At 48.1% G+C, this 25,513-nt stretch overlaps 1 protein-coding gene across 2 annotated transcripts in view; it reads right to left on the reverse strand.

The window, feature by feature from the left end:
• GLT1D1 (glycosyltransferase 1 domain containing 1) overlaps positions 1-25,513 on the reverse strand; it is a gene marked incomplete at its 5' end in the record, with an annotated part of 100,048 nt that overhangs the window by 72,863 nt on the left and 1,672 nt on the right. The window contains 2 exons of one of the 2 annotated variants that reach the window (XM_082667174.1): positions 4,776-4,924; positions 15,622-15,751. In XM_082667174.1, the coding sequence (XP_082523300.1) occupies positions 4,776-4,924; positions 15,622-15,689 (217 nt within the window). Of the gene's footprint in view, positions 1-4,775; positions 4,925-15,621; positions 15,752-25,513 lie in introns of those variants that run through there. The other variant, XM_082667173.1, reaches the window with a different exon arrangement.

Below are 25,513 nucleotides of genomic sequence, written 5' to 3' on the forward strand. Positions count from 1 at the left end.
GTGAGACAAGACGATTTTAAATCAATTTGCTTTCAATTTTAACACATGAAAAATGTTGTTGGCCTCCATCTATCAAAGCCAAGCGTATCGTTCGGAAATGGGTTAATCTGGAGCTACTGGTGCTTTTATGACAGAAAAAGAGGGCTTCAAATTTAGATCTGCTGTTCATAGTAACCGTCACCGTGCTGGCAAGGAACCAAGAGGGAGAGGAAAGAGACACAGACTGTATCTTCAGGCACACACAGTACAACAGCAATGATAGAACGTGGAGCGCACAAATATATGGGAACCAAAAATACTGGAGATGTTGCGCGCGTCAAATGGAAAAGGATTCCCGCCGGGAGCGTGTTTATTCTGAATGAAGGGCCCTGGGCTGATGGAAGGCACATTCCCTGGCTGGGTCATTTCACAAGGCACCTAGAGTGCACAGGTCAAGTTAAACAGTGTGCTCACCACACAGGGCTCCCTAGAAGGACTTCCAAAGGTCAATAAAAATTTCAAAAGAGCAAAGGCAAACCACTAAACAGACCAGATCTAACTTCAGTCCATACTGGGGTTTCTCAAACAAGCCATCTCTACTGAGATTCAATATGTAAGTGGAGAAGGTACAGATCTTTCCTTGTATTTGCCTTAGAAGTGTTTGTCACGCAAATGAGCAGATTCTATCTATCTTTTCTCTTTCTGGTGAAGTGTCTCTCACTTCACTGCGAAGAATTCAGCCTTTAGCTACTAAGCTCACCAATAACACATAAGAGGTACAGAAAGGCTGTGAGTAAAAAACTCAAATGAAAACTTAAAAAAAAAATCAAGTGCATTTTGATTAACACAATATGTGTGTAGGAAAACAATAAACATACATTTCTCTGTACAAAGAACACCTGTGAAAGGATAAACAGAAAAAACCTAGCTGCTGTTGCCTCTATAGAGGGGACCCTGGCAGTCCAGTGGTTAGGGCTCAATGCTTTCACTGAGGGCCCAGGTTCAAGCCCTGGCTGGGGAACTAAGATTCCACAAGCTGCACGGTGTGGCCAAAAGAAAAAAGAAGGAACCCGGAAGGCGACTGATTTGGAACAGGAGAGAAACTTACTTCTTTTCTCTCTATAACACTTTATATTGTTTGCATCTCTTACTATGGACTGGTGTGACCTTTTCCAAAAATACTAAACAGTCAGGCAGACACGGAAAGGCGAGTGTGGTAGAGATGATTCCTCTTCTGCCATGGGCTTAGACTTTGGGGGATGCTGAGATGGGGAGAATGATTTTAGCACGTGGGATGGACTTGAATCTTTGGGGACCAGAGAAAGGTCTGTGGTAGGTAAAATAATGGCCTCCAAAGACGTCCATCTGTAATTCCCAGAATCTATGAATATGTCACACAGCAAAGGGAAATTAAGGTTTTGACTAATCTCTTCCTGTTTCTTGTTGAGAACATGCTTTAGGCTTGAACCTAAAAGAACAGGCAGCATCAAGTGTCTGATTAAGAAGCCAGGTTCAGGAAACCACGAGATTTTCTTCTCAGCCAGCTACTGGGAGTGACCGGTTTTCAGCATAAGCAGTGATGTGGAAAGATCGCTAAGTTATGCACTTAAATATACAAAGTAGGGCTTCCCTGGTGGCGCAGCGGTTGAGAGTCCGCCTGCCGATGCAGGGGACACGGGTTCGTGCCCCGGTCCGGGAAGATCCCACATGCCGCGGAGCGGCTGGGCCCGTGAGCCATGGCCGCTGAGCCTGCACGTCCGGAGCCTGTGCTCCGCAACGGAAGAGGCCACCAACAGTGAGAGGCCCGCGTACCGCAAAAAAAAAAAAAAAAAATATATATATATATATATATATATATACACACATGTATGTGTGTGTGTGTGTGTATATATATATATATATACACATATATATATATATATATACACACACACACACACACAAAGTAAGGCCTGCATATGAAGAGAGGGTCCAACTTCCTATGGTGTGGGAAGCAAGAGAGAGAGCTGGAAGATTAAATAAGGTTTGATACAGTGCAGGGAAACAGGAAGTCACCTTTAGCAATGAGACGTCTGAAAATTTCAGAAGTTGACACATTTTGCTAAGTGAAGTGTTATCCCCATATGATGATTACTGTAGGTAATTGGGGGCCTCAGGTGACATACCTGAAAAGCTGCCACTGCCAGGTTATTTAATTCATATTTGGAAAAAGCCACTCACGGCTCAACAACAAAATGATCTGCCCTGCCTCTACTCGGTGGCCGCTGGGCTCTCAGTGAAGTCAAACTGGCCTTGGGAGGGTTAAGAAGAAATATCCAAAAATTGTAGCTGAAGCCAAGAGGATGACTGCATGTACATCCTTTCAAGGTCCAAGGAAGCAGTGTTTTTTGTTTTTGTTTTTGATTTATTTTATTTATTTATTTCTGGCTGCATTGGGTCTTCATTGCTGCACGCGGGCTTTCTCTAGCTGTGGCAAGCAAGGGCTACTCTTCATCGTGGTGCACGGGTTTCTCACTGCGGTGGCTTCTCTTGTTGCGGAGCACAGGCTCTAGGTGCGCAGGCTTCAGCAGTTGTGGCACACGGGCTCAGTAGTTGTGGCTCGCGGGCTCAGTAGTTGTGGCTCGCGGGCTCTAGAGTGCAGGCTAAGTGGTTGTGGAGCACGGGCTCAGTTGCTCTGCAGCATGTGGGATCTTCCCGGACCAGGGCTCGAACCTGTGTCCTCTGCATTGGCAGGAGGATTCTTAACCACTGCGCCACCAGGGAATCCCAGAAGCAGTGTTTAAAGGTCCCCGTGGATTCGTTTTCTAAGAGAAGGTACTGCTGTTTGACCTCAGTATTTACTATTAATTAAGAGCGCATGCTCTGTGCAGTTGCATCCAATACTTTGCAGGCAGAGATGCCAATCACTTTGCTGCAGTTGTAATGGTTTATGTTAGAAGTCAATGTGTCTGGTCTAAGGGAGGCCCAGAGAGCTGGTATAACATGATTTCTGGATGTGTCTGGGAGGATGTTTCTGGAAGAGACTAGCATTTGAATCTGTAGTCTGAGGAAGGAAGATCTCCCTCAACAATGCAGGTGGGCCTCACCCAATCCGTTGAGGGCTTGAATAGAACTAAAAGGGGGAGGAAGGGTGAATTCATACTCTCTGCTTAAACTGGGACATCCATCTTCTCCTGCCCTCAGACACCACCACTCCTGGTTCTTGGGCTTCTAGACTCAGACTGGGGCTTACACCGTCAGCCCCCCAATTCTCAGGCTTTCAGACTCGGGTTGAATGAAACCACCGGTTTTCCTGGGTGTCCAGCTTGCAGATGGCAGACTGTGGGAATTCTCAGCCTCTATAATCACATAGCCAACCCCTATAATAAATCTTCACATACATATGTGTGTGTGTGTGTGTGTGTGTGTGTGTGTGTGTGTGTGTGTGTATCTATATCTACATCGGTATCTATATCTATATCTCCTCTTGGCTCTGTTTCTCTAGAAAACCCTGACTAACACAGTAGAAAAGATAGCTCCCCGCAACCCTCGGGACTTCCCTGGTGGTCCAGTGGTTAAGACTTTGAGCTTCTACTGCAGGGGGCACGGGTTCAATCCCTGGTTGGGGAACTAAGATCCCGCATGCCATGCAGCACAGCCAAAAAAAAAAAAAAAGAAAAGAAAAGAAAGCCCCAAAGCTTACGGTTGATTGCCCTGCTGGACATAACCAGTTCTGCAGCTAACCTAATCCTAGCCTATTCAAATTTCAGTCCCTCCGTGGATGGATCTAGAGACTGTCATACAGAGTGAAGTAAGTAATAAGGACAAAAACAAATATTGTATATTAACGCATATATGTGGAAACTAGAAAAATGGTACAGATGAACCAGTTTGCAGGGCACAAATAGAGACACAGATGTAGAGAACAAACGTATGGCCATCAAGGGGGGAAACTGGGGGTGGTGGTGTGATGAATTGGGAGTTTGGGATTGACGTGTATACACTGATGTGTATAAAATGTATGACTAATAAGAACCTGCTGTATAAAAAAAAATAATAAAATTCAAAAAAAAATCTCAGTCCCTCAAATGCTCTTTAAACTGGCTTTAGTATCTTAGCAGTTTCTTCATTAATAAATCAGTTGAATAAACTCTCTCCTATGTGCTCACTTCTATATTTTGTGAAAGAGTCACATTTTTAACTTTTGAAAATTAGACTTTGAGTTAAGAAATACACATCAAAAACATTCAGGATAAAACTCTTCATGCCGTAGGGACTTCCCTGGTGGCGCAGTGGTTAGGAATCCGCCTGCCAGTGCAGGGGACAGGGGTTCAATCCCTGGTCCGGGAAGATCCCACATGCTGTGGAGCAACTAAGCCCATGCACCACAACTACTGAGCCTGCACTCTAGAGCCTGTGAGCCACAACTACTGAGCCCACATGCCACAACTACTGAACCCTGTGCGCCTAGAGCCCGTGCTCCGCAACAAGAGAAGCCACAGCAATGAGAAGCCCGTGCGCAGCAACGAAGACCCTATACAGCCAAAAATAAATAAATAAATAATTTTTAAAAATTGTAAAAAAAAAATGACTCTTCATGCCGAAAAACAGCTTCAGTATATATGCATCCATTCTCAATTGGTGTAGTTACATCGTTTTTAGAAAACTACTCCGTTTAGAAGAGCAAAGCAAAAAGAGGATTGTATCCCTTCCATTTCTGAGCAGGGATAAGCCGCTTCATCGATGTTTAAGTTGAAATCGCAGGCGCTCTGGTTTTGTGACTGCTAGGGCTCCACCTTTGGGGAAGGGGGGGTTACCTGGCAAAAGTCTACCCCCTCTATATAGATGAAGAGCCATAGCTGCCTCCAAGCTCTCAGCCTTGATGAAGTTGGAGATTTCGGATGGGCTTTCAAAGTCCAAGGCATTTTTCAGAATACACACGTGACCCGCAGCTTCTAGATGGTCCCTTTATCAAAAAATACACAGAGAAAGAAAAAGACAGGAGAGAAAAGCATTAAAAGGGCACAAGATGCTGCTGTGGTTAAAACTGAAAACCAATCCAGAGATTAGTCAAATCAGAAGTTAATACTACATATTTTCTGAATTGTCCTTGAGAGACAATCTACCTAAAATACATTCATCCACCAGTCTCAGACACCAGGACTGGGACTGGCACCGAGGCCAGCCGAATGAAGGGCCAATTCAGGAAGGCTTGGCAGCCTTGACACACGAGACACCCACGGCCACTTCCAGTGACATGTGCTGCACCAGAAAGCTCCCTCCCCTTCTTTAATTCTTTGATTTCACTTTTTCCTCCTGTTTCTCAAAGTTTGTGTTTAGGCATCTGTGACTCAGTTTTTCATCAAGAATTCAAAAGTCACCCATTATCAGAGCTTCAAGAAATACTCCATGGCCTTTCCATTCTACCTCCCAAATATCTTTCAAATATGTCTCTTTTCTTCTCATCCCGGTTCAGTTCCTTGCAACAGAAATCTAAAATACAAATCCGATAAACCAAAAAGAAACTTCCTGAGTGGCAGAAATAGCATGGGCAAAATCAAAGGACAAATGAGAAACTGGGGGGGAAAAAACACAACTTTTACAACACTTACAAAAGGAAAGAAGCTAATTTGCTTAATATGTAAAGAACTCTCATAAATCAATAAGAAAAAACCCTAACAACCCAATAGAAAAATAGGTATCACCATAAAATTGCAGTCCATGACAAACAAAACAAAAACAAAAAAAACCCCCTACAATTGGGCTTTTAAATATGAGAAATGGTGATCCACTTCAGTCATCCTTTTAATGTAGAAAATCTGTAAAGAACAAGAGTCTGCCTATGGCTTCATGAAATAAACATTCCTATACTGGGTAAACTGGTACAACCTCTTCTGTGGGCAAAGTAGAAACAGCTAATATATTTAAAATGCACAAACTCTGTGACCAAACAACTCCACTTCTCAGAACTGATTCCAAAGACACACTTGGATATGAGTGCAAAACATGCACCCAAGAGTAAGCACCGAGGCTATATCCGAAGCAGCAAAAAGACTAACACGGACCTCAGCGTGCGTCAGGAGGGGACCAGTCACATTATGGCGCATATGAGGTACTCAAGGCTGATGCCATGAAAAGAGTGCAGATCACTGTGCAGTCATTTAGAATGAACTCCAAGACACATTGTTAATGAAAAGAGGACACACTGTTAATGAAGTGTGCTTCAAAAGGTGAAGAACACTTTGTGCATATATAGTATGTGTGCACAGAACATCTCTAGAAGGACACAGAAGAAATAGATAATAATGATTCTGTCTAAAGAGGACTGGGGACCAGGGTGGGGGAGAGATTATCTTCTCATCACAGACCATTTTGCATGGCTGGATTCTTTGACCAGGTACATATATTATCTTTTTTTTTTTTTTTTTTTTTTGCAGTACGCGTGCCTCTCACTGTTGTGGCCTCTCCCGTGGTGGAGCACAGCCTCCAGACGTACAGGCTCAGCGGCCATGGTCACAGGCCCAGCCGTTCTGCGGCATGTGGGATCTTCCCTGACCGGGGCACGAACCCGTGTCCCCCGCATCAGCAGGCAGATTCTCAACCACTGTGCCACCTGGGAAGCCCTATCTTATCTTTTAAAATTGTTTGAGGTGCATGTGAATATACAACCAATCCAACCAGGTTCATTAAAACCCTCAAATGGGGACTCCCCTGGCAGTCCAGTGGTTAAGACTCTGTGCTTCCACTGCAGGGGATGCGGGTTTGATCCCTGGTTGGGGAACTAAGATTCTGCATGCTGCATGGCACAGCCAAAATAAAAATTAAAAAAACAGAACAAAAAACCTCAAATGGCTTGGGGTAGTCAGCCCAACTGTCAACTCCATGAGAATGGGGCCTGGATCTGTCTTGCTTACTGAATGAACTAATGGCTGAATGTGTCTCTGAGATCAAGTCCAAACACCCTAACCTAGCACACAACACCCTTCATAGCCTGCATCCCCTGCACAGCCAGGCACATCCCACTCTTGACACCTTTAGTTCCAGTCCAGCCCTTCCACCTGCAGGACACGCAACACATCATGTCTTCTGAGCCCCATGACCATGTCCCGACATTCCCCAATGCCAGCTCCCTTCAGTGAAATCTGACAGCCCCTGCTGCTAACACAGCCGTCTCTCTCACTGTTTCCATTGTTCTCTGAGCCCATCGCTACCACAATCACTCTGGGATGCAGTTATATGAACAAGGCAGTCACATCGTACTTAGTGCTTCTATTACAGAATCAATAACCTACAAGGACCTACTGTATAGCACAGGGAACTATACTCAATATCTTGTAATAACCTATAATGGAAAAGAATCTGAAAAAGAATGTGTGTGTGTGTGTGTGTGTGTGTGTGTAGAGAACTGAATCACTTTGTGGTACACCTGAAACTAATGCAACATTGTAAATCAACTATACTCCAAAAAAAAAAACAATAGCTCAGTGATAAAACAGAGTCCTAGATCCTGCTGAAGTGATACAGATAACAATGTGATGCATCTCTTTGAGTCGTTCTGCAAGAACTAAGACCCCTCACCCAGGTGGAGGATGGTGACTACACACTGAGCATAACCATGTGGACCCTGAGGACTGAGGTTCCCAGAACATCACTCCGTTACCTCTCCACCAACCAATCAAAAGAAAGGCATGCACCCTGCAGCCCTCATCCCAAATGTTCCCTTTAAAAACACTTCCCTGAAAACCACTGGGGAGTTTGGGTCTTTGGAGCATGAGCTGCCCATTCTCCTTATTTGGCACCCGCAATAAACACTGTACTTTCCTTCACCGCAACCTGGTGTCAGTAGATCGGCTTTGCTGTGCATCGGGCGCGTGGACCCGAGGTTCGGTTGAGTAACACAGTGAGAAGTACGCACTGCTCCCTTGGCAGCACACACCAGAGCTCCACGAGCATCTCTGCCGTCTTGTCTCTCCTCTGCTGCATCATCCCAGGTCCTTCCAAATCATTTTCGAATCTCTACTCTCCCTCCCTATGTCACCACCTCAGTCCCTCACTGCAATCCTGTTAGCATTCAATCCAGAACCTTCACTGTGGCAACCATTCGGCTCACGCCGGCCAGGCCAGCTGCTCTCTCCTGCTGGCTCTTCAGCTGCCTCGGCTTCTCAACTCCACAAGCCCCTTCCTGCCTCAGGGCATCCGCACATACAGGTCCCTTGGCCAGGAATGCTGTTCCCAGCCTCTCTCCCTCTTCACCCAGCTAACCTACAGGTTTGAAACCCCAGCTTAAAAAGTTATTTCTCATACACATATGTTCACAGCGGCACTATTCATGGTAGCCAGTAAGTGGAAACCACCCAAATGTCCTTCAACCGATGGATGGACAAGCAAAATGTGATACGTCCGTCAACGGAATGTATTATTCAGCTATAAAAGAATTAAGTACTGATGCATTATGTAAAGTCCTCAAAAAGGACCACATAGCATATGATTCCATATATAGGAGATGTCCAGAACAGGCAAATCCATGGGGACAGAAAGACTCGTGGTTGCCCAGAGCTGGGGAAGGGGCATGGGGGGGTGACTGCTAATGGGTCTGGGGTGCCTTTTGAGACGGCTGAAAATGTTCTGAAATTAGATAGTGGCAATGGTGTGTGGCTTTATGAATATACTAAAACCCACTGAATTGGATGCTTTTAAAAGGGTGAATTTTATGGTATGTGAATTATACCTCAATAAAAGAAACTGTATGAGAAAGAAAAAACTATTTCTCAGGGGAGCCTCCCAGACCCCCCCCTCCCAGAACTAGGTCTGTCCTTCGAACATACTCTTACCACTCAGCACTTCTTCCTAGCACTGATCATATTGTAATTAAATAATCTGTGTAATCGTATGTTCGTGCTAGAAGGCTGGAAACTTCTTTCAAATGACAGGGCTTAGCACTGAGCTGATGTGCTAAAAATTCTCCGGCTGAATGGCTGCTGGCTTCTGCAGGGCTCACCTGTCCTTCCCTGGCTCCACGCCCAGGGTCTTCACAGTGCTGTGCCCACTAGAGATGCTCAATAATAAATATTTGCCAAATGAAAATAATAACCGACAATGATTACATCGGGGGAGGAAAGGAAATAGCCTCTTCCCACTGACTTAATGTACATCTGCAGTTTCTGAAACTGAGCAGGACCCTGTGGGGCTACTGGGCTCAGAAGCCTTTCTGTGTCCCCCATTTCTTGTTTGTAGGAAACACACTGCAGCCTCCATGACCTTCCCTGAGTTCCAAAGGGCAGGTTCACACAGTTACTAATCAGCGGAGGGAGGGGATGCAGAGACAAGGGGGGAGCAGCTAAGACACAATAGAGCGGGGGATGGGATGAAGTAGGAGACTGGGATTGACATATATACACTACTGTGTATAAAACAGATAACTAATGAGAACCCGCTCTATAGCACAGGGAACTCTACTCAATGCACTGTGGTGACCTAAATGGGAAGGAAATCTAAAAAAGAGGGGACGTATGTATACCTATAACGGATTCACATTGCTGTATAGCAGAAACTAACACAACACTGTAAAGCAACTACACTCCAATAAAAATTAATTTTAAAAAAAGAAACTATAAAAAGAACTATAAAACTATAAAAAAGAAACCTTGGGGCAGGGTCCTGGTTCCACCTCAAGGGATACACAGAACAGTATCTTTGAGCTCTTCTGCAGAACTGAACCCCCAACAAATGGAAGATGTTAACTACTTGATAAAGCAGTTTTCATTCCAGAGAGAAGGTCACAGTTTTATAACCTCGGGAACCACAGAAGCTCACCAGATCCCCTGAGGCCAGATTAAAGGACTGTATCCTTATCAGCAACCCCGCCCTTGACCCATTGCTATAAAACTCCTCAGGGTCTTCCCTGGTGGTCCAGTGGTTAAGACTCCCCGCTTCCACTGCAGGCGGCATGGGTTCAATCCCTGGTCGGGGAACTAAGATCCCGATGGCCGCATGGCTTGGCCAAAACAACTCCTCACCAAATCCTCCCAGGTTGGGACACACAGTTTTTGAGGGCATTAGCCCACTGTGGCCCTCTCTGCCTGGCAAAGCAATAAAGCTATTGTTTTCTACTTCACCCAAAACTCTGCTTCCTAGATTCGATTGGGCACCGGGGCACAGAGGCCAGGTTTTCGGCATCATTTCCTTGGCATCTTCTAAAGAAAAAGTAGAAAACTTGAATAGGCTCAGGCTTTTTTCCTTCCCATATGCTTGGCTCTCACAGCAGAGTTCAAACTTAGACCAGCAGAAGGCAGCTGGGCAGTAGGGTCAGGGTTGCATTGGATGCCACGATGTTTGCCTTTCTTCCTTTTTTTTTTTTCCCCCTTCCAGTGAGTTTCCAGAAAGTCTTGTTTGCTGCTTCTGTTATCTAAAGTGCTTCCCATTCAAATAAAAATACTTTTATACACCGTCTTCCAGACGAAGGCTGAAGGAAGGACACAAGTCACAGCTGCTGTACAAAGTGCTGCTGTCGCTCGGGGACGCTGCATTCACTGGGGCGCCAGGGCGCTCATCCAAGCACTGACTTCTAGGACTCCCTACTCTGGACCTCGGAAGCCTCAATCCTTCACCTTTTCTTCTTTCCCATCGCTCTCTCTTCTTATTTTGTATGTATGTATGTATGTATGTATGTATGTACGTATTCTATTTTAAAATTTTTTTGGCTGTACCTCGCGGCTTGCGGGATCTTAGTTCCCCAACCAGGGACTGAACCTGGGCCCTTGGCAGTGAAAGTGCAGAGTCCTAACCACTGGACCACCAGGGAACTCCCTTCTTTTCCATCTCTTTTCCTGCATTTCCCTAAACCCTTAGCAGTGCTGCAGACAAATTCTAGGTGTGAGGCCCAGGAGTCTAGCGAGCCTCTGATAGTCCGGTTTAGAGCAAGGGGTCAGCATGCCCTCCCTGGAAATGGTCAGAGAGTAAATACCTCTGGGCTGGCAGGTGGCTGATCTCTGGCCAACTGCTCAGCTCTGCTATTTATTTCAGCCTAGCAGGAGGCGCACTTTGAAACTCTGATCTCCTGTTACCTCGTCACTAAAGCAACGGTGTGACTTTCGTTTTTGTTTTTTTTACATCTATGACTTGTGCAATTTAAACTTCGACCTTCACTGTTAGCAACTGATCTGAACCCCTTCGCCTGATTTAGAGGATCCTCAAGATTGCCTGGTTCTTCTGGAAACTGGGGATTAGAGGTGAATGGGGGCCCGTGGGTCCCCTCGCTGCACCCGGCTTCTAGCTGACCCAGGTGACACCATGGGGACACAGACCAAATGGAGACGCAGAGAGCAGCGCTGCTGGGCAGGCCAGGCTCCCTGATTCTCATCCACACAAGAGCCCATGGAACAGTGCCAGCAAACCGCATACCCCAAGCACAGCTCCTTTTTGTTCAGAGGTGAAAAAAACCTCTGATGCAGGTTCCTAACATTTATAGTGCTGAGGAGACAACGCCAGAGAGTAGGCCCTGATTAGGGTTTTAAAAATTCTAGCAAACAGCCCCTAGGTTAGAAGGGAAAGTCACCTGACCCAGGGCAGACTGATTGTACCGAAGGATATGTAAGGTGCCACATAGACGATAAAACGGTCCCTCTCTAGTTATCAATCCCCAGACAAATATTCCCCCCACATGCCTTCTCCATCACCTACACCTTCTAAAAAACTCCTAGACAGCAGAGGCCCAAGGTTACTACAAAGACCCCAATATACCCAGCTTTTCTTGGTTTTCTCTCAGTATTTTCCCTCTATAATGAAGGAAGTTGTGGATTTTTTTTTTTCCCCTCACTCCTGATGAAGTTAATTTGTAGATCAGGACCCACAAAGTGGAGGCCACCCCATGGCCCAGCTGATGTCACAAATCTCAGCGTACGTCAGTCTGTGCCCAGGACGGGCCTCGTGGTCAAGGAAACGATACGGATCAGTCACGATGCTCTGATCATCTCCGGCGTGGTCTCTGACCCTAGAAAAATAGGGCCTGCTGCCTTGTAAGGGAACCCCCGATGGCCCGGCCAGTCATGCCCTGTTTCCACGTTGTTGCTTCTGAGATTCTATAAAAGTCGCTCTCGGCCAACATCCCTCAGAAGAGGGCCAGGCCGCTTGGGAGGCGCGGTGCCCCCCAATCCATGGGCTGCTTTCCCTTGAATAAGGGGCATCAGCGTCATTACTAAACTGTATTCGTTCTGTCGTTCGGCACTCTCCATATTCAATTGCCAAGCGCTGTGCGTTTCACTTCTTAAATATGTGACCTCCAAATGGCATCTCCTCTGCCACCATCCTGATCTACCCTTCAGGCTGCAGCCCAGACCACCTTCGGTGACATATGAACCTGAGAGCGTTTCGTGGTTGCACCCCACGCCGGACACAAAACTGCAGGTCCTTGTGACGCGCATCCTACCTCTCGGCCACGTCTGCAGGCTCCCCCGAGGGCGGGGTTTGTCAGCCTCGGTACCACTGACATTTGAGCTCGTTCAGTCTTTGTCGTGGGGCTGTTCTGTGCATTGCAGGGTGTGTGGCTGCACGCCTGGCCTCTACCCACTGGATGCCAGGAGCCCGTCACCCCCAGTTGTGACAACAAAAATGTCTCCATGTACTACTCCATGTCCCCGGGGGGCAGAATCACTCCTTCCTCCTCTGCACATTCTCTTGGCCTCTGCTCCCATGGAGAATCACTGACCTAGAACATTCTATACTGCTAAGTTTGCACAACTCAGTTTGGGAAGGGATCTGCTCTTGCCCACATCCTGCCTGCTGCCCCTCTGCCTGAGACACCCGCCCAAACACTAACCCTTCCCTGCCTCGCCAACTCAGGTTCATGTTCTGACGAAGAGCCCACGTTTGTTAAGTGCATACTGAGCACCAGGCCTGGTTCAAACACTGAAAATGTATGAACTCCTATTTGATCCTGAGAACAAGCCTCTGTGGCAGGTCTGAGCTGCAATCATTTAACCTGGCTTAGACCTTAGGGATTTTAAGCAGGGAAGCCGCCTTGTGAAGGCAGGAGGTCTGCTCCAGAGCCTGTGTCCTTCTACCAGTTTGCGATGCCTGAACCATCCCACGTCTAGCCTGGGGTGGTTCCCCAGAGCATCCTACACGTCCAGTCCTGTACGGATGTGCCCATCACAAGCCAGCACCGCTATTTATGTATTGGGTGTTCATTCACAACTACAAGCTTGAGTGTGCAAGAACAGACTCATTTCTTCTTTTTGTAAGTCTCTTCTTAATTAACTCAGACACCCTCCCCTGCGAGACTGATGAGGACCCCGACCTTACTCATTTGAGGGGGGGCTCCCTCCGCTGCCGCCCAGGTCCCTTGAGGGTCGCAGGGGTCTTCCACAGAGAACGTTTGAGGAGCTCCTCTGGTTCTCACTGCTTCCTGGTAATTGGCTCCCAGGGAAGTCTGTCACCATGGAAACCTCCCTGCCCTCCCCTTCAGGAGACCGAGCATCCTCTCCTCAAGGAACCTAGGCTTTCACAAGACAGAAGATGTCTTCCAGCAACTTCCGCTTTTCCCTTTTTCTTCTCCCCCACCCCCAGCCATCCTTCCTGAGTGAAGGGGAGACTAAAGCCTGGCTCTGAAGACAGAGCAAAGCACAAAGAACAATCTTTATTCTGCGTCATGCACAGCCAGGAAAACAAAGAACAAAGTAACTAAAGGGCACTGCACCCTGCTGAATGTCCATGGAAGTGCCCGCCTGGCTCCCCTGAGGGCCCTTGGGTGGCTGCAAGCCTTTGGAAGATTGGGGCTCCGGTGGACAGCTCGAGCGAGGGGTGCAGTGTTAAATAATGGATGTTCTCGCTAGTTTCCACAGCATAAACTATGGGTGCAGGCTCTGCTGGACTGGCCCCTCTCTCTCTGACCTCCTTTCCTTGCCGTAGGCCAGAGAGCATGGATTCTTTCTGTTTCTCAAGCCTGTCAAGCTTGCTCTGACCCCAGGACCTGTATCCGTGCTGTTACTCTGTCCCAGGGCCATCCATCCTTCCAGATCCTTGAGTGGCTGCCTCCTTCTGTCACTGGGGTCTTGGCCTGGATGTCACCTCCTCAGAGAGTCCTCCTCTGAAGCCACAGCCCCAGTCACCGTCCTGCAGTCTCTCTCCCCCCCACTGGAACGTGCTCCATGAGGGCAGAGACCACCATGTGCCTCCTGGCTGTTTATGTCCAAATGGGTGACAGCTGGGACTTCCCTGGCGGTCCAGTGGTTAAGACTCTGCACTTCCACGGCAGGGGGCAGGGGTTCGATCCCTGGTGGGGGAATTAAGATCCCGCATGCCACACGACCAAAAAATAAATAAATAAACAGTGGTGAGCATAGCTGCCTTCCAAATGAGTGATAGCAGGTGCCACTGACTTAAGATAAACCTGTGCAGTGAAAATCCTCATGGGAAAAACCTAACCGTAAACTTCCGAAGACTGATGTATCCTGTCGCTGCTGCTCTTTAGGAGAACAGGACGTGAAAGGGGAGGTGTGGCCGCAATCACTCATTTGGATGATGAGGAAGAAGGCCCACAGAGGGGAAGTCAATTGAGAAATTTCATGAAGCAAGTCAGTTTGCGTAAAAAAAAAAAAAAAAAAAAAGCTGCTATGAAACTGCAGGCACTAATCAGCTCCCTCCCTGCCCTGGGGACTTACCTTCCAGCAGGGAGAAGAGAAAAAGTGGAGGAATAAACCTAGAAAACAAGATAACTGCAGGAAAAAACAAATGTTAAGAAGAGAACCAAGCAAGGAGATGGGGAACGTGGAAATGGCTGAGGGGAAGAGGGAAGGCTACCTTGTGGGGTTTTTTGTTTTGTTTTTTCGCCACACTTCGCAGGCACGCGGGATCTTAGTTCCCCCACCAGGGATTGAACTCGTGCCCCCTGCAGTTGAAGCTTAGAGCCTTAACCACTGGACCGCCAGGGCAGTCCAAGGAAAGGTTACTTTGGATGGCAGGTCCAGTAACACTGGTTTGCACTTTTGCTGCGCCTTCTGCCTGGAAATCCTGGTCCACCCCTACTCCCACCCCCACCCCGCCAGGCCACCCCAGCTTCAAGGGACCCTCGTCGCACCCAGGATGCTGCGCAAACGTCACTCTAAGAAGGAGGCCTCCCCGGAGCATCCCGCCTAAAACAGCGCACGCGCACAAGCGGCCCTCACGGGTGTGTGTACACGGATCTATAGGTATCACTGTATATTTATACCCATGTGTTTGTATTCTTTCTCTCCCGTCCCCGCAAACGTGCCGTGTCCCGAAGCCCTGACTTCGCATTCCGTCGCCGCCTCCCCAAACCTAGGGCGCTCACGATCGATCAATACGGAGCGTCCGTGAAGACGGCCGCGCCGAGATGCGCCCGCAGAACGCCGAGCAGCCTCCGCCGCGCTGAGGCCTGCCTCGCGGGGCCGCCCAAGCGCCGGGCACCTGGATACCTTTCCACGGCGTCAGCGGCCGAGCGGCCTCGGGGGAGCGTTAGGACCGCAGCGCCGGGCAGGTCCCGGGCACCCGCGCCGGAGTCAGACACGCGCCCCTCGCCGCCCCGCGCTACCCCGGGCCCCGCACCCTCTGGCCGGTCCGTTTGGGCGCGCGGTTCGGGGAGGCCGGGCCGACCCCCGCGCCCCCGGCCGGTGCCCCCGCCGGGACCCGGGCCGCCGCCGCACCTACCGGACGCGCTGGGCCGTGATGGCGTTGCCCGTGTGCCGCCGGAGCACCGCCAGGAACAGGAGCCGCATGGTGCCGCCGCCGCCCGGCCGTCCACCGCCCGCCAAGGCCGGGCCCGGGGCGGGGCGGGGACGCGGGCCGGGGCGGCCGGGGTCCGTCAGCCCGCCCGCCGCTCCCCAGGCTGTGCCCGCGCTCGCCAGTTCCGGGGCTCAGGGGCGCGCGGGGCGGCGGCGGGGGGGCGTGTCCGGGGCGGGTGGGGGACTGGGGGCGGGGCCCCTCCCACGGGACCAGCGGCAGGGGATCCCTGGGTCCCCTCCAAGGGAACCAGAAGGGACTCCCATAGGGGTTCCCGGAGCGGCCGCAGGTCTGCTTCCATGGGGGCTGTCACCAGAGGTGATTTCGGGTCCCTTCGCACAGAGACAAGGGGTGGGTGGCCACAATCCTCTGCCACAGGGACCAGGGCTGGCCACAGGCTCCCCACCACACAGACACACACAGACACACACACACACACACACACACACACACACACACACACACACTCAGAGGGACCAGGGTGGCTGCGCGCTGCTGCCATGGGCACCAGGGGTCCGCGGGTCCCTTTCCATGGTGGTCGGCACCAGGGGCGATGGCCGATTCCCTGCCACAGGGACCAGAGGCGGCCATGGGTGGACTCCCAAGGGGACCAGGGTGAGCAGTGTCCACTCCCGTGCGGCCACCACCAGGGATTTCCGGTATCTCTTGAAAACGAGAGATGGGGCAATAGCAGTCACCTTTCCCACAGTACACAGAGCTAAGAAGCAGGTGCCCCTTCAGAAGTGCTGAGAGAAACTGAGGGCTATTTAAAGTTTTAGTTAGAGCAGAAGTTTACTCCAACTGGGTAGCACAGAGCCGGAAGTGGCCAGGAGGGCCCCCAAACAGGAGCTGCGGTGAGGCTTTTATACCTGAAGGCATAAGCAAAGCAAGGCAATCTTTGATTGGCTACTGCTGAAAGTCTAGTTGGCTCTTTGTGATTGGTTGTCTTTAGGTTTCGATTCTGTAATCTTGAGGCATTTACAGCTTAGGTTTTGGTTTAAGGAAGAATCTGGGCATTTAAGCCCCCTCAGTCAGGTGGCCTCCTTGCTTAACAGATGGGACCTGAGCTCCCCAGTTTACCATAGAGGTTGTAAGTGCATTTCAATTCCTTTGTGAGCTCAATCTGTATTCCTGCTGTTAGAAGAAGTTGAAGTTTATATCTTGGCTCCATAGTCACCAGGGACAGAGACCTCTCTCTTTCTTCTCCAGCATGGTCTTGTTTGGCCTTTATTATTTATTTAAATTATTTATTTATTTATTTATGGCTGCGTTGGGTCTTCGTTTCTGCGCCTGGGCTTTCTTTAGTTGCCGCAAGCGGGGGCTACCCTTCGTTGTGGTGCGCAGGCTTCTCATTGCGGTGGCTTCTCTTGTTGCGGAGCAGGGGCTCTAGAGCACGCGGGCTTCAGTAGTTGTGGCATGTGGGCTCAGTAGTTGCGGCTCGCAGGCTCAGTAGTTGTGGCGCTCAGGCTTAGTTGCTCCATGGCATGTGGGATCTTCCCAGACCAGGGCTCGGACCCATGTCCCCTGCATTGGCAGGCGGATTCTTAACCACTGCGCTACCAGGGAAGTCTCTGGCCTTTATTCTTAAGATGGCCTCTAGGTGCAATGTGACTGCCAGAGCTCCACCCATCACATTCACATTACAGGCCAGCAAGAAGGAAGGGCAAAATGGTGCATTTCATTTTAAGGGCCCCTCCTGGAATTACACACTGCCTCTGTGACTTTATCTTACTGTGCACATGACCACATCTTCCACCCAAGGCAGCTGGGAAATACAGTCTGTTAGCTGGGTACCTTGCCACCCTGAATAAAATGGTGGACTAGGATGTGGACATTATCTTTTTCAGGGCTACCATTCAATCCACTTCAGAGTCCCCTTTCACAGATGGCAGCGTGTATGAAGGCCCCCAGTGACTCATCTGGGACTATTCTCCACACACGCCCTCCCCCTCCCCCCCACACTCTCTGTCCCTTCTGTACTGACCCCATATTCTGTTTCGTGATCAGGGAGTGGTCAGCCCACCCCTCACCCTGGTCCTGAGCTCACTTACAGCTCTAACCTCCGCTTGCTGGGGACAACATCCTGCACTGGGAAGGCCCTCAATAGATGTTTGTTGGATTAAATAAAACCACTGAATTTGCTGTTGTGAGATTTTATTCCCATGAGAGTGCATTCCTGATTTTTCTTTAGTGAAAGTCAGTGCTGCCACAATAGGATTTTCTGGGCTGAAACTGGCTTTTATTCGATTTTTCTGGAACACACCAGTTCCATACGGTAAGAGATTCTGACATATCTTTGGGGGCCCATAACTTTATCCTTTCATGGCTTCCGTTTACCCATTTGGAAAATAAGAACTATAAACAGTATCATAGTTAATTAGTTCATTTTGATGAAGTCCTTTATGATTCTCCCAAATAGGTAATATAAAAGAGTACGAAGACAACTGTGTTATTATTCAATAATGTAGAAATAATTACGGGGGGGCAGTGGAACAGAAAAGGTTGTTGTCATCTCTTAGGAGATTTCTCCAGATGCTTCTAACATAAGGGTCTTAAAATATTTGTAGACAAAAATGTGTTTTTCCTTTGATCATAGTGTTTGCTCAGACCATCTCTTTAGTTCCTAGCACCAGGGAAAATTATCTACCCTGTATAAAAGTGATAGTGTTTTCAAGGGAGGGCACTGTGGGCATATTGACTTTAGAAATGGGTCTGTGATAAAAAATCAACACTTCAGGGGAATTCCCTGTAGGTCCAGTGGTTAAGATTCTGCGCTCTCACTGCCGAGGGCCTGGGTTCCATCCCTGATCCGGGAACTAAGATCCTGCAATCCACGTGGTGCAGCCAAAAAAAAAAAAAAAAGCAACACTTGACGTCTTTCTCTCTTTTTTTTCCTTTCATGATATTAACAAGTGAGGCATTCTGCTTATTTCCATCAGAGTTTTCCATCTTTGCACCATCATTCCTCTCCATAGTACTGAGAACTACTAATGCTGTGTGTGTGTGTGACAGAGACAGAGACAGAGAGAGATCTTCATAAAAAAAAAAAGATACATGCAGAACTGAACTGTGGTTTAAGTGCACTGGTTATGTTTCCTTTCTCTGGCTTTCACTGACAGCACTTGAAAGTGACCAAATGCAAAAGAACAAAGCTGTTGGTCTGAAAGTAACTAGTTCCCTCCAGTGTCGTTTAATGAACATGTGGAAGTCAACCGGGAGTGAGTGATTTTCCCTTGAGCTTCGGGCAAGAAAGCAGGCCTGTGATTCCCACTGCTGTTCTGACAGCTGCGCAGACTCATTTCATAACTTTTCGGCAGGAGGATGCTCTCCCCAAAGATTCTCAGCACTGCTGAACGAGACAGTGAGTCTGACAGCATTTGGTGCAGCTATAAGGCTCCCTATTTCTAATTACGGAAGAGACACAAGTCCAATCCTGTGCACATTGGAGGTTTACTAAAGGGAAGATGTTCTAACTGCTTCCAGTAACAACCTGTTATTTGCAGAGGCCCATAGTTAATCTTTAAAAATTTCAATTAACTTTTATTACATAACCAAGTTTTGTTACATAGCCATACAGATAAACAAAACAGAATTTTAAAATCACACACCATCCCACTATCTGAGAAAAAGGCTATAAACACTTTGGTTTCAAGTTTTTCCAGACTTCACAAATAATCATCGTAGTAGTGGTGCTCACCTGTGCTTGGCACTGTTCTAAGCACTCTGCCATACTCCTCAGTCCCCCCCGCCCCCAGTCCTAGACGGTAGGCACTATGGTTCTCACCACTTTGCAGATGAGCAAACTGAGACACAGGAAGCAGGAGACCTCCCAAAGTAACACAGGCAATGCGACTTCTTTACTATGATTCTTTGGCTCTCTTTTGGACTCAGTTGTTGACTTTTATCCTGTTTTTTGTGTGTGATTGTTACAAAAAAATAGGAACACTCTACACTTTGTGGGGGGGGAGTAACTGCTCTTTTTGCAATTGTGATGGGCAAAATTCTAACTTGGCCCCCAAGATTTCCCACCTCCTGTTTTACACCTTCTTCCAGTTCAAACACCCATCCAGTTGGTGCTGTGAAGAGAATTTGCAGAAGTGATTCAATTCCCAAATCAGTTGCCCTCCGTATGCAGGGTGAGTCAAACCCAAGAGCTGTTTCTTTAAAGGGACTGGACATTTCCTGATGTTGGAAAGATGCAAAGTATGAGAGAGGATACGATGTCAGGGAGATTCTCTATTGCTGGCTTTGGGGATAAAGGGGGGCTGCGTGACAAGGAGTACTGGCAGGTACGAGGGGCTGAGAGCAGCCCCCAACTGCTAGCTAGCATGAGATGGGCCCCCCTAACCCCCCGACCTCAAGGAACTACACTTGGCCACAAGCACAGGAGCTGGAAAGAGCTCTAGGTGAGATCTCAGCCCCATCCACACCTCGCTGTCAGCTTTGTGAGACCCGGAGCGGAGAACCCAGTCAGGCATGCCCAGTCTCCCGACCTGCAGAGCTGCCAGATAATAGGTGCCTGTTGTTTGAGCTGCTAAGGCTGGGGTCATTTGTTACACAGCACAGAAAACTAATACAATGACATATCAGCAATACTTCTCAGAACCTACTTCTACAGTATCATGTGAGTAACTACATAACATTCCAGTGTATGCAAGCACTGTAATTTATTTAACCAATGTCTTCTTATTGTGTATCTTTGCTGTTTCTAATCTTTTTGCTATTTTAAGCAACACTGCAATGAACATTTTATATCTAAGTCTCTGCGCACATTCGTAAGTTCCCAGAAATGGAATTGCACTTTCAAAGTGTAGGCAAATGTGGTTTTCATACAAGTGACTAATTGTCCTCCAGAACAGTCGTACAATGTAACTCTGCATTGGTCATTTACACGCACACTCATCTACCAAAACACTGCGAACACTGGGTATTTCTCCATTCAAGTGACAAAGCATCCCTCTTTTTGCATTTTTAATCATCGGTGAAATTTGATTTTTTTTCCTGAAGGGCACTGTATTTTTTCTTTTCTCTCTCTGTGCAGGCATATGTATGTATTGCTTGTATTAGCTGGGGATTTTTCAATTGCAGATGACAGAAAGTCACTCTTGCTTAATCAAAATGAGAATTTATGGGCTCACAGTTGAAATGTCCAGGGTGGGGCGGGAAGCTACTTTAAGCCAGGGTCAGAACCAAGACCTAGAAAATGTCATTTTGAAACAAGGGCTTCCTCACTTCATTTCAACCTTCTTCTGGGTTGCTTAATTCTTGGGTTTCACAAGATGGTCCCCAGCAACTCCAGGCTTATATCTTTATAATTCCAAATCTAGCAGGAAGAGGAATGTTTCTTCCTGGTTACTCCAGAATAAGTCATGGGGTTAGCTCTGATTAAACCAATTTGGGTCGCATGTCCATCTTTGAACCAGCCGCTGTAGTGCAATAGATGGACTACTGCTGATTGGATGGGCTTAGGTCACACGACCATTCCTAGCCTAGGGGACCAGCCAGTCCCACCTGAACCAGAGGGAGCACTGATTTCCCTAGAATATCCAGGTTCTCTTACCAGAGGAGGAATAGATGCTGACTAGGCCCAAGGGATAGCTCTTCCCCATATAATGCCTGGACATTCACTTTGCCAATTTTATTTACGGGATGCTTATCCAATACATTTCATAAGATTCCAAAGAACTCTATAAAACAGGACAGCAACTTTGTCATATGTATTTCAATTTTTTTTTTCAGTTTGTTTGCTGTTAACTGCAATGGTTCTTTTCTTTTTTACAGTAAGTTTTATACCTTTATGGAGTCAAATCAATTAACTTTTCCTTTATGGCTTTAGTGTTAGACTTAGAAAAGCATTCCCCTCCCTGAGATTTTATATTTGCCCAGTTTTCTCTTAACGCTTTTATCTTTTCGATTTGTCCATGATAATATTTTATCCGTCTGGAATTTATGTCAGTACAATATGTGAAGGCAATTTTCCCCACATTTACTTTCTTCCAACAGAATTTATTGAATAATCCATTCTTTTCCCCATGGGCCTGGAAATGCCTTTAATTATCACATGATGAATTATTTTATGTATGTGCTTCAATTTTTATCCTTTGGATTCATCTCCACTGATCTTTCCTGTAAGGCCTAATTTTCAAAATAAATACACTTATAAGTACCAATTATCTATTTTATGATTGCAACATAAATTAAGATATTTATAAGGAATTTTTTTAAAGTGGTAGTTAAAAGAGAATGGTTAGGCGTGGTCCCACATTTGTTCACATCTTGTACTTCAAATAGGAAGAAACAGAAGTTCACTTTCTTTCACTTAACTCTCTCACTCCCTCTTATACCTCCCTTTTTTAATCTGTGAATGCCCGACTTCGGCAGATGTCTTGTAGGTCTTTAAAACCCAGGAGGGAAAAGAACCCAAGAAGCAGAGGTTGCTACTCCAAAGGTCAAATAAAGCGAGTGCTTCAAAAAAGTCAAATCAAAACCCATCTTCCTGGTCACATGCTCTCACGTCTTCTGTAAAAATAAAACACAGGTCATCCTGAAAGCTGAATTCATTCTCACAAAGGCAGGTTGGTATGGCTTTGCTTTGGGCTCCAGAAAACAAGACTTGACTCCATTCCATTGGTTGGCTCCGTTTTTAGTCCTTCTACTTTCTGCTTCTACCTAGATTATCCCCAGCCAGATAGAACTATCGCAATAGGGACTCCCTGCGATAAATAGAATTTCTGACAACTTTCCATACCTGAGGAGAGTCGAAAGACCGATGACATGGCCTGCGACCTTAGCTAATGACCTATGCCATGGCCTGATGCACACAGGTGAGCTGGGCTTAAGTCCCTCTGCAGGGAACTGGGACACAGAAAAGCAGAAGCACTGGCCGTGAGCGCCGACAATGAGCCATCACGACATGTGGGGAAGGTGTTCAGCCGTTTGTGGATCGAGCGAGTGATGTGTGGAGGTGGAGAAAATCCATGATGACTATCTGTAAACCAGCATTTTGAGGAAGCTGAAACTGTGAGTAGGCACATGCCACGGTCTGGTCGCAAGGGCTGAGCCATGCAGATGTGAAATGAGAAGCAGAAATATCATGAAAAAAGAGAAATTGGGCAGCCCCTGAAATGTCCTCAACCTTGGGTGCTTTCTGAATACCTCCCATCAGAGAGCATCTTCTCTGAGTTCTGCTCTGAGAAAGGCATAGGGGACAGGGTGACGGCGGAGAAGGAAGGGCCCTGGGTTTTGAGCAAACGGCGCATTTCCAGTTCTAGTCCACATCACAAGCATACCTGCAGTAAGGTCCTCTTTCCCAGAGGGCCCTGGAGGCAAAGAGGCCCCCTGTAAAACTTGATAAGACGGTGTCACCTATCCCTGGACGCCTGCTGTGTGAGTTAAGTCTTTTATTTACTTGATTATTTTAGGTGCATGGGAGAGACTCACACAACTACTTTCAGGAACAGGGGGTGTATCACAAGTATACCCAACAAAGTGGTGACACTCAACGTGCATCAACTATCAGTTCTTTTAAGTATTCAATTCTTGGGGCTTAGTACACAGGCTGCAAGCTCACTGATCACAGGGGCCAGGCAGAAACTCTAAGAGGGCTTCCCTGGTGGCACCGTGGTTACGAATCCGCCTGCCGATGCAGGGGACACGGGTTCGAGCCCTGATCCGGGAAGATCCCACATGCTGCGGAGCAAGTAAGCCAATGAGCCACAACTACTGAGCCTGAGCTCTAGAGCCCACAAGCCACAACTACTGAGCCCACGAGCCGCAACTACTGAGCCTGCGCCCTAGAGCCCGCAAGCCACAACTACTGAGCCCACGAGCCGCAACTACTGAGCCTGCGCTCTAGAGCCCGCAAGCCACAACTACTGAGCCCACATGCCACAATTACTGAAGTCTGGTCTCTAGAGCCTGCGAGCGGTTTTCTGAGAGAAAACTCTAAGAGCGAATTGGGCTGTGTGTGTAGGGAGAAATATCAGGCTGCCCTCCCCTTATATTTTTTATTTTCCCACTTTTTGATCGAATCACAATAGGTGGTTTGGGGCTACACGTAACAGAAAATCCAACACAGTGGCTTAAACAATGTCAAATTTACTATCTTTTGTTATGTGACATCTTTTTTTTTTTTTTTTTTTTGCGGTATGCGGGCCTCTCACCGTTGTGGCCTCTTGTGGCCTCTCCTGCTGCGGAGCAGAGGCTCCAGACGCGCAGGCTCAGCGGCCATGCGGGCCTCTCACCGTTGTGGCTTCTCCCGCTGCAGAGCACAGGCTCCGGACATGCAGGCTCAGCGGCCATGGCTCACGGGCCCAGCTGCTCCGCAGCATGTGGGATCTTCCCGGACCGGGGCACGAACCTGTGTCCTCTGCATCGCAGGTGGACTCTCAACCACTGCGCCACCAGGGAAGCCCTCTGATTCTTTACTGTGCTATCCACACAGCTGGCTTCATCCTACGCTGGTTTATCACATGATTGTGAAATAGCTCCCCCCCCACCCCCGGCAACTAGGGCTATGGGCGTCCTAATTCACGCCTGGTCTGGAAGGGTGTGCCTCTCCTGCAGTCACTGGAGTCCTTTCCTTCAGGCTGGCTGGGCCCATCTATGTCACTTGTCTTCTCCTGGGCCCCAGGGAAAATTCACATCCAGAATGGCTAGAGTCCGGGTTTCTGAACACTGTGAAGATGTGTTAGAGACTTAGCACTGGTGTTGACTAGCCAGATCCAGATACAAGGATGAAGCTAGTTTCTTCTGAGCTCTATGGGTAGCTGGTGGGGAGCAGGGAGAAAAAGGGTGTGGATGTTCGTGACAAGGAGCCAATCGGGCCCACTGCACCTTAATATAGAGCAGGGCTGTCCAGCAGAAGTCTCTGTAGCGGTGGAGTGATCAGTACTGTGCTGTCCGATATGGCAGCCCCTGGTCACCTGGGTCCACTGAGCACTTGAAATGTGGCTGGTATGATTTGAGAAACAAAGTATTTCACTGTAGGAAATTTGAATGAATTTAAGTTGGGCAGTGGACAGTGCAGATATGGGGAATAATTTCTCTACTGGGAGAAAAATAAGACAACAGAGAGTTGGGAGGATCTGTGTAAGCCAGACAGTTGGTGCCCCGTCTAAAGGTAGGGGCAGGTACCTGGTGTCAGCAGATCATGGCTCTGGGGAAGGCAGGCGTGTTTTCATTACCTGATGCTGCCTAACTAACCTCCCCAGAACTTAGCAGCTTAACATGACAATTATTTAATTTGTTCACCTGCATCTGTTAATTCTGCGAGCTGGGTGGAGGCTCAGGTGGGCAGTTTGTCCCGTTGGTCTTGCTGGTGGTTACTTGTGTGTCTTCCTTCATCGGGAAGGTGGGCTGGGAGGCTGAGGCACCGGGACCCCTTCTCCATGTAGCTGCAGGATCTCCCCCAACACGTGGTCTCCCCAACAAGGTAGCTGGTTCAGGGCTCCCAAGGCACAAAAGAAATTCTTAAGGTTTATGCTCAGACCTGGCTCAGGGACGCTTCTGCCACAGTCTCTTCACCAAAGCAGGTCACAGTCTCAGCCCTTTGGCACTGTGACCTGCAAAGAATGCGTAAAGGCACAAATACCAGAGGCGTGGTTCATGCAGGGGCGGGAGGTGGTCACTAGTGTCACAGGCAGTCGCACGTCCCAGTGTTGCTAGGGCTCCCGTCTGTTTTTTCAAGAGCAGCAGGGCATCCAAATTTATATGTGAAACCCCCCTTTTTTTTTTTTTTTTTGCGGTACGCGGGCCTCTCACTGCTGTGGCCTCTCCCGTTGCGGAGCACAGGCTCCGGACGCGCAGGCTCAGCGGCCAT

This window comes from Grampus griseus (genome assembly GCF_964374135.1).
Source record: "Grampus griseus genome assembly, chromosome: 12".
NCBI classification, from domain to species: Eukaryota; Metazoa; Chordata; class Mammalia; order Artiodactyla; family Delphinidae; genus Grampus; species Grampus griseus.